The sequence below is a fragment of the Bactrocera dorsalis genome, chromosome 4, assembly GCF_023373825.1.
Source record: "Bactrocera dorsalis isolate Fly_Bdor chromosome 4, ASM2337382v1, whole genome shotgun sequence".
Classification (NCBI taxonomy): Eukaryota; Metazoa; Arthropoda; class Insecta; order Diptera; family Tephritidae; genus Bactrocera; species Bactrocera dorsalis.
Genome location: NC_064306.1, coordinates 41,899,715 through 41,911,497, shown reverse-complemented (window position 1 = coordinate 41,911,497; position 11,783 = coordinate 41,899,715). Strand labels below are relative to the sequence as shown.

The 11,783-nt window shown below is 38.2% G+C and overlaps 3 protein-coding genes across 3 annotated transcripts; 1 reads left to right on the top strand and 2 right to left on the bottom strand.

Moving 5' to 3' along the window:
- Positions 1-396: 396 nt before the first annotated feature.
- LOC105224155 (protein nemuri) lies at positions 397-888 on the bottom strand. The gene has a single exon (XM_011202151.2). It carries the CDS (start codon positions 886-888, stop codon positions 397-399), a length of 492 nt encoding a protein of 163 aa, XP_011200453.2.
- Positions 889-1,440: 552 nt separating this feature from the next.
- LOC105224157 (uncharacterized) lies at positions 1,441-1,722 on the top strand. Its single transcript, XM_011202152.2, has one exon. It carries the CDS (start codon positions 1,441-1,443, stop codon positions 1,720-1,722), a length of 282 nt encoding a protein of 93 aa, XP_011200454.2.
- Positions 1,723-7,212: 5,490 nt separating this feature from the next.
- Positions 7,213-7,626, bottom strand: LOC105224158 (protein nemuri). Its single transcript, XM_011202153.2, has one exon. The coding sequence runs from the start codon at positions 7,624-7,626 to the stop codon at positions 7,213-7,215; it is 414 nt and encodes a 137-aa protein (XP_011200455.2).
- Between the last annotated feature and the right edge of the window lie 4,157 nt (positions 7,627-11,783).

Sequence of the window (11,783 nt, the reverse complement as noted above, 5' to 3'; positions counted from 1 at the left end):
TTATTGAAAAAACAGACTGAAAGCAATGGTGTATTTTCCCTTTGCTGGTGTCCAAATTTGAGGCGTGGTCAAGCAAGGATGAGTTAAGGAGTCATACATCATTAATATCCCCATTGTATTTCAGGGATTGGAACACAATAGTTCATAATTATAATCATAATAATCATAATCTTTACATAGATACTGCAATTAAAGCTATAGGTAACCAAATATTTTATAAAACAAGCTATCGGAAAAACCCAGAACCTCTTTTCTTAGCTACAGCTTAAAGTCAAATTGAAGAAGAAAAAGAAGAAGACTTTGATATTTTTTGTATATGTATATATGTATTTTGTATTTTGCATTTTGTATTTAATTTAAAAAACCTTTTCTTAAGCCACTCCCATTATTTTACGTCTAACCGCGTCTCGATCTGCGTACTTTACGTCCACCTTTACGACCACGGCGTCTGCCACGACCACGGCCGCGACGACGACGACCTCTACCACGACCTCTTCTACGGCGACGTGCGCGTCCGCCATCATCGGCGCCTTCACCTTCAGTCGCCTCGACTTCGGTTTGTTCATGTGCTTGTGCGACATTCCCCGCGTTCACGTTCCTTAAAGCCGAATTGGCAGTGTCATCTTCATTATCATCATCGCCACCATCTACCGCAGCATCATCATCACTGTCATCATCAGCATCGTCCTCATTATCTTGGTTGTTGTATTGATTCTTATTCAATCGATTGATGTGGGTATTCTGTTGCAGTTGCTTACGTGCTGCAAGCGTTTCACGCGAAAAGGCGCGTCTAAGCTGTGCGTTAGCGGCTGCACTGCTCTCAAATTGTTGCAGCAAGCAAAGGATCGCCAGCAACGCTGCCAAGAAGTATACAATCTTTGAAGACATTTCGAAAGAAAACAGCTGCTTCGGTCTGTTTTTAGTGATCGCTCGTGAGTTGATCGGAGCGTTTGATGCTGCATTCGATTCGTTTTGTAGCTTATATAGCTAAGTGGCAAGCGCGTTTTGCTGCGAAGTGCGCCGTTCAACACTTGTTCAAACACAAATGGGTCGCTTGCGAGCTCTTGCGTCCTCAGCAGTTTTTGTGAATGAAATGAAATTTAGTTATTAAAAATATTGGAGCATTTACATATGTATTTAGTACATATACTACTTTAGTACATATACATATACTATATCTACTAAATACATATGTATATATAATATTTCACAATATAACACACTATATTCGAACCAAGGAGATCAATAGTATCTCGCTACGAAACAAACTAATATCATCGAATAATCCAGCGATTTTGCTCTTTGCCAACTTAAGTTTTACGCCAGCTCACTAGTATAAATACTAGTGCAAGACATAGTTTGCTGTTATTGCCACTCGTGTTGCATGCCAATCGAGTGATAAACTCCAAATACACGAGAATAGTAAAAAATTTATCAAAAATGACTTTGAAAGTCTTACTGTTGCTCCTTGTAGTAACACAAATGCGCTCTTCTGACGCTTTTGGCTTACAAAAGGTGTGTAACTTACTTGGTCATTGTACAACTACAACGGTGGCGCCGATAGTAGCACCGACCGGACCCGCCACTTATACAATAACGGTAAGCCCTACAAGTCCAACTACTCCACCGACTCCGCCATCGCCAACATCTACTTCACCAACTTCGCCAACATCACCAACTTCGCCGACATCACCAACAGCGACAGCAACGACCGCTGGTTAAATCGCAATAATGCGATCTGCCTCTTAATCGATACGAATATAAACATTGTAATAAATATTTGCTGACGAAAAAAATCTAAATCTTTAATTATATATTTGTGTTCATATTAGAAATATTGGTTGGGTTCTGTGAACGGTTTATAAAAATTCTTTTTCGTACTAAATACAGGATTGCTGGCTTCACAGGGGCACTTCTTGTAGATCTTGGTCTGAATACTGTTCGAAGATTACGGATGGGCAATAATCTTTGTCAGATTTCACAAAGAGAACTTGTCAAATCAATGTGTTGACCGTCATCAGTTTGTTTGTATTACAGCTATATGCTATAAGGAACCAATGTCGGCGGTTCCGACAAATAAGCAGTTTCTTAGGGAGAAGAGAATATGTGCAAAATTTCAGATCAGTATTTCGTTAAGAGAAGGACTTTCGCGTAGATTTAGATGGATATGTAGACCTACATGGCAAATCGACGTAACTCGTGCCGGTGATCATTTTTATATGTATAATTTTTATGCTCTCCGACTTTTCCTTCTTGGGAAGACTTTGTGGGAAGCTAATATACCCAATTCAGTTATTAAAGATGCATATTACTTTTAAGCAAACTGTCGCTTTTTTGCGATTTGGAGACAGAAATATCCTTTCACGACTTGATCGTATAGCTTTAAAGCCCTTGGATTCATAAACATGAGATAGGAGTCCAGTACCGCTCTTGCTCAAGTAAATTCTCTAACAGACCATACTAAAAACCATTAAAGTAGTCTTGTTGCCCGAATAAATGGTTCAAAATGTTTAATATTCTCAAAATAAAGGCAGCCTATGCTAAACTTCATGAAGATTATTTCTCAAGTAAATTAGTTTGAACTACAAATGCTTGATCTGCTTCTATGGCAATTGTAACCGATAATAGTTCAGACAAATGCGTATCTCCTTGTAGGGAAACGCTTTGTAGAGAAAAGAACTTGTCCAAATTTCAAATCGATCTTTCAAAAAGCGAGGAATTAGTTTGTAAATATACAGACAAACGTGAAGAAGTACCGACATGGCTAAATCAGTTTGGGTCATTAAGCTGATCATTTCTGTATATACTTCACAGAGTCATCGACGTTTCCTTCTGAGCGTTCTTACTTTTGAGGCAAACTTAAGGATATATCAGCCTCTTCAACATCGCATAAAGGTTTCTATGGAGCCTATTGTGCGAAAGATTAAAGTCCACCGTCAACAAATCTTGGAAAAGACCCGTGAAAAGAGAATCGACACCCATCACCTTTTCGTCGATTTCAAAGCTGCTTTTGACAGCATGAAAAGGAGCTGCCTTTATGCCGCGATGTCTGAATTTGGTATCCCCGCAAAACTAATACGGCTGTGTAAACTGACGTTGAGCAATACCAAAAGCTCCGTCAGGATCGGGAAGGACTATTCAAGCCATTCGATATCAAGCGAGATTTCAGACAAGGAGACTCCCTTTCGTGTGACTTCTTCAACCTACTTTTGGAGAAAATAATTCGAGCTGCAGAACTAAACAAAGAAGGTATCATCTTCTGTAAGAATGTACAGTTGCTGTCGTATGCTGATAATATTGATATCATTGGCCTTAACAAGCGCGCCGTTAGTTCTGCTTTTTCCAGAATGGATAAGGCAGCGAAGTAAATGGGTCTGGTGGTGAACGAGGCAAGACAAAATATCTTCTGTCATCAAAAAAAAAAAAAAAAAACAGTCGTCGCACTCGCGTCTAGGCACCCACGTCACTGTTGACAGTCATAACTTTGAAGTCGTAGACAGTTTCGTTTATCCTGAATAAAGCATCAACACCAATAACAACGCAGCTTAGAAATCCAACGCAGAATATCTCCTGCCAACAGGTGCTACTTGCGATTAAGTAGGCAATTGAGAAAAATATAGTCCTTTCTCGACGAACAAAAACTAAACTCTATAAATCACTCAATATTCCCGTCCTGCTATATGGTGCAGAGGCATGGACAATGGCATCATCTGATGAGTGGACTTTACGAGTTATCGAGACAAAGGTTCTGCAAAAGATTCATGACACCTTGCGCATTGACCACGGCGAATATCGTATTCGATGGAATGATGAGCTATACTTGTGATCGTGAGGACATAAATGTCGATCAACCGTCCGTGATCACCGGGAATTCCAAGGAAATTGTGCGTGAATTTCCATGGAAATGGAATTGAACATCTCCAAAACTTCGATTTATAGCATTTTGATCGAACATTTGGGCTTACGAAAGGTATGTGCACGGTTTGTCCCGCACAAATTGGGTGACGACCAAAAATTGCTCAGAATCCAACTTTCGATCGACGCTTGTGAGCGATTATTTGAGCAAAATTCCCATTTTAACCATTAACCACATCCCGAATTCACCTGATATGGCACCATGCGACTTCTTCCTTTTCGGAAAAATACATTTGCCCATGAAAGGAAAGCGTTATGCAGCCGTAGAGGCCACTCAAAAGTCTTGCACCGGCATACTGGCGGCCATACTGGCCAACGAGCTAAAGCACTCTTTCGACATGCTTTTAGACCGTGCAAAAAGCTGTATGGAAGCAGAAGGAGACAACTTTAAATAAAATCAATTGATTTTGCCGAAAACCCCATTTGTTCAGTTTTTTTTAAGTCCTGTTTACTTTGGAAAGCTGCTTGTATCTCTCTGATGACCAACACGAGGATTTTTAGGCATTGTTTATTTAAACTTATCGATGTTATCGCTATTAATAGAGTTGGACGGACGTCTCGCATGAGGCAATACTTCGATAACTTCACGACCTACGCTGAATGTTTTCTGGCACTCAAATAGTTGTGTTCGTAATAAAGTTGACACTCGAACAAAATATGATTAATTTCGTAAGCTCAGCGACGTTAACGAATTGTTTGTTTAAAGCTTTCGAGTGTTTGCACAGTCTTGAAGTAAGTATTATATTATTTTATTGGAAGAGGTATAGATGAAATTGGGTCAACATTAAGCCATCTAAGTGAGTACTTCTTTTACAGTATTTATACATCTGAGTAAATATTGGTGTAACCATTGCTAACGAAATACGAATGCGACACCACCTTATTGCTCCATTCATTACTCGAAATGTGTATAAAAGCCGTGGAGTGTCGTTGTAACTGCATCATTAACATTCGTTAACATGGCGATCAAATTGTTTTTACTGGTCTTCGCATTGAGTTGCCTGTCGCAGGGTAACGCTTTCAATTTCAAGAAATTTCTTACAACTACAACACCGGCTCCGAATGTGATACCATCTGCTCCAAGTACCTACACGATTACAATTAGTCCAACGAATACCTCACCTACAACAACAACGTCTTCACCAACATCACCGACCACAACTGCTACGACATCGCCTACCACGCCAACAACAACAACAGGAACAGCAACAACAGCTGGTTAATCCGTTAATGCTTGATAATGAGAAAAATGTATAATGATTGCAAATAAATTACAAATCCTTAAGTTATAACTAAATTTGTTTCCATGTTAATGCTAAAATTGGTAGGTGGGGTCACAAGGAACACTTTTTGGGTACTTTCTTGTTTTTAGAGGTGCTTTGGATCATGGGTATATTGAATTCAATTTGTCGGACTAGTTAGCTTCTATTATGGTTACGGCGAGTCAATAAAAAACGTTACACCGATTTTACCAATCCTTTATTTCACGCTAAATTTTTGGCAGTCACACCCCTAAAACCACTTATTTGTCAGTGACACTAAGCTCTGGTAAGTTATGATGTAAGGCAGGTGTATCTGCTGTTCTAGAATCCTTAGATACTATATTTCTAAAAACCGCCAAACTTATTATATCTTAAGCTAGTCAAGAGTATCTTGGAAGACATACTTTTAGTGGAATTATCTGAAATAAACTTCGGCGTTCACGCAGCTGCCAGCAAAACAAGAACAATGAGCCTTTACAGATTCAATCGATTTATGGAAAACGGTAAATCTCTGTAAAACTGAGTACATTTCTAATGCCAAGAAAGCCATTTGGGAATTATATCCACTTGTGTATCGATTTTTTTTTGTTCATGTATCGCATGTACTTCGAACTAACTAGACAAACAAAGACCAAATTCTGCCAGTCACTCATCATCCCCGCAATGCGGTGCAGAGGCATGGACGATGAGATCTGATGAGTCGGAGTGACGACTTTTCGAGAGAAAGGTTCTGCGGAGGTCCTTTGGTCCTTTGCGCATTGGCAACGACGTATATCGCAGTCAATGAAACGATGAGCGGTAAGAGTTATACGACGACATTGACATAGTTCAGCGAATAAAGAGACAGCGGCTACACTGGCTTGATCATGTCGACACTTGGAATCTACAATAAAGAAGAAGATATAAATATGAGAATATTTTCCGAAAATTTGTAACTGATCTGGCAAATAGTTTCGGAGATTTCGTCGTATTTTTAAGAGTTTTTAACTAAACGTAATCGGCTCCCAAAACTTAAAAAGCGAAGGCTGTATTTGGGGCGGTGAGAAAAATTTTCTGCCAAACGGCTGAAAAGATAGACTAGAAATGTTCATACGACTTTCTCAAATATATTTGCTAAGGAATGATACAAGGAATAAAAATTTTGATGAAATTTTCAATTTTTCTCTAATTTTCCACTCTGAAATTAAGATTTTCTCATGATAAATATCTGTTTTCTTTAGGAAGACCCCATTAGGTAAAAATATAAATCTTACAAGGTTCGCCATAATTACATGTATTTATCTATAGTAATGCTAATTTTTTTTGGTTTTTGGATTTGAGCTAAATTTATAAGAAAAGTGTTCCTCACCGACAAACACCTTTTTCGAAAGTCCTCTTAAAAACCGATTAAGCGATCAAGAGAATCACAATTTTTGTCGAAATAATTTGCAATTATTTAAGTACAATAAATTCTGTAAGTGTTTTTTTCGTTACTTATTTATTAAAAAAATTTTCTCTTAAAAAAATTAACAAAAAAATGAGTTTTTTCTGACTTAGAAGTCGATATAAGCCCTTAAGTATCTAAAACACAATAATTGGTTAAGGGTAACCAGTGTCATATAACAAATCCTATAATTAGTCTCCAAAAAATACTTAATCCGGTGATTTCATGGAAAAATTGTGTCAGTTGAGAGTAGGTTGGGTTCTCAGGAAGAAATGTGTCAGTTGAGAGTAAGGAGGGTTCTCTTCTGTAACCAAAAACTCAAAAAGTGAAAACAATACTAAGTGTCGTTACTACTTCTTTCGAACTTTCTTAGTGGTATGTCTAGTTTTTCTCGACAGAAATATATTTTCATTATAAAGTTTGACGTCTTTGTAGATATAAAAGGTGTCTAATGATCAGCTGATTTATCTTTGAAAGCTCTACAAATACACATCCAATATTACACAAAACTTTTTACATATTTTCGTAAATTTTTTTATTTAATTTTTCTTTTATTTATAAATCTATCAAGTATGTTTTCAATCATGTTTTCTAATTTAGGTCTCATACAGTTTAGCCTCGTCTGCGATTTCTTCTTCTTCTGCCACCTCTGCGTCCACGACGTCTTCTACCACCGCGACGTCCCCTTCTGCGGCCACGTCCACGTCTTCTATTGCGGCGCCTACCACGTCTACCACGGCGACGACGGGTGCCATCAACATCATCTTTGTCTTCAGCATCATTGTCATCCTTGTCTTGAGTTCCCTTCCTCAGCACTGTTTCAATCCTTGACAGTTCCCCAATATGGTTTGGAGCTTCATTGTTGGATTCCGTCAGTTGGTTTTCGGTATTTTTAGTGTTGGTACTTTCTAAAGCGCCTTGTGCTTGTTCTTGCTTATCTCTTAGCTGCTGTCTGGCGAATGCGCCTTGGGTGTAGCAGCATAGAACTGCTAAGAGCACTATGCAAATGCTCAGCTTAAACGACATCTCTGTGTTTGTACTTGATTGTTGTACCAATGAAGCTTACAAGTCAATTGATAACTTTGGTCTGTGTGGTAGCGCTTTTATAACGGTTCTTTGTGTCGCTTTAAACACACTAAATGGCGAGTGATGACATATTGAATGCATTTTACTGCAGCTGTGTAAATTTTGGATTCAAGATTAGTCTTCGTCACAATGTTCAATTGGTCTCTGCAGCTGAGCCAATATGACCTGATTAAGTAACCGATAGATGGGACTTGTGAAATTTTTTAAGTAGAACTAATAGAAATTACACAGAATAATGCTTTAGTACAGGTCATACATACATACATGTTATGGAATGCATGTGACGAAATATCTGTCATCTCCAAAACTCCAATTCACGCCGGAGACTAGAGTTCTGAAGATAGACTCACTCGCCCTGAACAGGCTACATTATGTTTGCCACCCTGCTATGTTTATACCGCTCAGAAGGAAACGATGGCCACTCGATATACTTATGTATGTAAATAAATGAGTCGATTTAGTCACGTCCGTCTGTCTGAATATCCGCAAACTAGTGACTCAGTTCTCGAAATATTGATCTGAAATTTCGTACAAGTTCATTTTTTTCCAAGAATCTGCTCATTTGTCGAAATTACCGATATAAGACTACTATAGCGTATGGTTGCCATACAAACTGAACGATCAAAATCAAGCCCTCCCATGGACAGCATTTTTATTTGAGGAGATACTTTCAAGAATTTTTGGACGAATTTTTATCTATGGAAATGATACAAACTATGAAGAAGTTTTTTGGATCAAGCTGAACTGATCGGTCAAAATAAAGTTATTGTATGGAGTCTTTTATAATTGTGTAGGATGAAACATAAGTCTCCCTTTTTTCTGTTTTTATGTCAAAATTTAGCAACAGTCACTCGATCCAGAGGGAAACTTTTCCTACCGGAAAACAAAAAATATGGCTTAAAGACGACGTTGTATAGAAAAGAGAAAAGAATCTGGAGCATTTTCCAAAACATATGATTTAAAGAAATGAGTCCTGTTTTGAGAAGGCTGCAAGAGATGGACATTGATTCCAAGAGCTTGGATCAAATTAAAAATTTTAGTCAGCTAATGCACATCTACTTTGGATAAGATCGTGAAACCCGCATCTGACAAATTTCTGTCAAAAATATAATAAGGCTATTCGCCACATAATATCGGTAGTAGAAATACGAAAGAAAAATTTTTGCAGTTTTTATTGGGTATAAGCTAAGCTTCTCTGGAGTATACCGTAAACGACTGATAGAACTAGATACAATATTAATTTACATATCTAGCATACAAAACTATTCAGTTAAATACATAAAGTATAGTTCATGTAATCGCTGATTATACTCGTAAAAAGTGGTGTAGTCAAGGAGACTTCTCGAAATATCAAAAATAAAAATAAATATGATTTTTGAAAACTGTGTTTGGTACGTTTTCAAATCGTGGAAGGTTGACTTTTGAAATTTCTGTGTTAAAAAATTAATTTGTTGGTAATTCCTCTCCGCACGATCTGTTTATATCCAGACTACTGATAAAGCGATAAACATTCTTTCATCGACTTTTAAATATTTTTTTTTCAACACGAACAAGCTCGCCTTATCAAAGCTCGACAGGATTTTATGTCTAATGTAACTATGTTATATGTATGAAATTTGCATATTTTAGGCTAGAAAATAAATATTAATCAACCTGAGCAATAAAAGAATCTGAATATTTTCGTTAATTAACCAGCCTTTTTTAGTGCCAAATCAAATTTTCTGATAAGCTTCTATTTCATTAGTTCGGCAGTATAAATCTTGGGCATTCCCAAAGGCCTGTCATATTTAGCTTCGAAGTTATAGGTTGTTCGAGGTTGCGTCTAGACGGCATAGCAACCCAATCTAATTCAGTACACTTCTCTTATCCATTCTATCATGTCATGAGAAATTCTCAGCAATAATGACCACGCACCATTAGTATTACAGCTGAGGTCTACAATAATCTTGAGATTTTCCAGATAAGGCGTAACTTGATTACTATACAATTGTTCCAATCTATCTTTTTATACTCTTGCAACATGTTTCTGCAGAGTATAATAGTTTTGTTCACCTAACATTTGTTTGTTTCAACTAAAACGACTCGAGATCGATATACGGCTATATACATCATACCAAGAAAGTATGGAGAAATCTTCATTTCTCTCTGTTTTAAGGAAGACAGGTAAATTTTTTTTTCCTAGGGTGGTCTTTAATTATGTTGCCAAAAATTAGCGACATTTCAACCAGTGTGTTTACAGCAGTCAATGTCGGTTTATGTCAGTCGACCGCAGTAGTATTTGTCGAATTTTAAAATGACCGAAAATATTAATCAACGAACGAATATATTGAAAATGTTGCAGAGTGGTACAGAGCATTCAAGAAGGGTCGGAGAGAGATCGTCGAAGCCATGCCTCGTTCTGGACGGCCTTCAACGAGTGTGACCGATGATAACGTTGAGAAAGTGAAGGAAATTTTTGCCAAAAATAGCCATGTGAGCTTGAGCGAGATTGCCCATAAATTGGAGATGTGACATGAGAGCGTACGTACGATTATGTATGAAAAATTAGGCTTGCAACGCGTTGCTGCAAGACTTGTTCCGATAGAGCTGAATTCCATTTAAAAAAGATATAGAGAGCAGGTAGCTGCAGCAAGCTGGATCGAGCCAATTCGGATCCCACCTTCATGGATCGCATAATTACTGGTGACGAAACATGGGTCTACGAATATGACACACTTACGAATTAGCAATCATCTGAATTGCGGCCCAAAGCCGCGCCAAAGCCGATCGAAAATTAAGGTAATGTTCATTGTTTTCTTCGATATTCGTGGTGTCGTCCACTATGAATAAGTACGTTACAACTGGTCAAACCGTCCACAAAGAATCCGTCCTAAACGTCCGAGTTTGTGGACCAATGTACAATATAGTTATATCTGAATAAAAAGTGCTTTAAAAGTATACTGCTCTACATTGACAGTAACGGTGTCACCAGCTTCATTTCGAAAAAAGTACGGACCGTTGATTCCACCAGACCAAGAGCCACCTAAAAATCAATGTCAATTTAGGTGAGTGTAATGATTGATTGTTCATTAATAATTTGTGGATTTTTTTCGCTCCAGAATCGACAGTTGGTTTATTTACCGCACACCTCAGAAGAAAGTGAGGGAGGGTACTCAGAACTCGCTAGATATAATTTGGTTTAATGACACTCAACTTACTTATGAAACGAAGCTTTCATCATTGCCAGCATCAAAGATGAAGGACATTATGTTATGACATTAGATTGCATTATTGAAAATATTATAATAAGATTTCGTATTAAGTTTTTTTTTCGGTACATAAGCTATCGAAATGAGATTTTTGACTGTTTCAGTCATAAATTACCAGCGCCATTTACTTCGGAGTGGCCAGAAACGATTCTTTTACTTGTGGCTCAAGCAGCTCACGACATCCGAACTTAGGAAAAGTATCCTTTGGGTAGCTAAACGGTTTGAAGGCGAGCTAAAGTCAGAAAGCGAATTATCCTGCTCATGACTGTGCGCTTTATTTGAGACTCGCCACGTAAAAAATGCCCCCAACGAAAAGAAAAAAGCCTGCCGTTGTTAACTTGGCAATAACCGCGTAAGCGGTGTCTACGCCAATAAAGAAGAAGAAGAAGTGTATTAAAGCCTAAACTAATAACACCTTTTAAAACTTCAAGCAAGTAAGCACATTGAAACACAATTTCATTTTAATTTTGGCTAATATATTGTAAATCTATATTTAACTCTCCAAAGCTTTATTTTTTCTTAGTATCTTTGCATTATTTGAGTCATCCTAACCGCGTCGTCTTCTGTTACCCGCCCTGCGCTTGGTCAACCGCCGTTGGCGTCTCGGGAATACACGTTGTACTCTACGCCTGCTACCATCAGTGTTGTCGTCCATAGCATCGGCCATCGCTCGTGACGCCGTAGTAGTATTTGTAGTCGCTGGCACTGGAACTGGTGTGGGTACCGGTGTCGGTGTATAGTACACGAGCGGTGAAGTGGTATAAGTTTGGGTTGGTGATGTCACTGGCGAGATTGTGAGTGTGGTCGTCGGAGGTGCTAGCGTGTAAGTCGTTGTTTGCGGCTGATTGC

Excerpts from the sequence above, each read along its gene's own strand:
- LOC105224155 (XM_011202151.2), bottom strand. The coding sequence starts at position 888 with ATGTCTTCAAAGATTGTATACTTCTTGGCAGCGTTGCTGGCGATCCTT.
- LOC105224157 (XM_011202152.2), top strand. The coding sequence starts at position 1,441 with ATGACTTTGAAAGTCTTACTGTTGCTCCTTGTAGTAACACAAATGCGC.
- LOC105224158 (XM_011202153.2), bottom strand. The coding sequence starts at position 7,626 with ATGTCGTTTAAGCTGAGCATTTGCATAGTGCTCTTAGCAGTTCTATGC.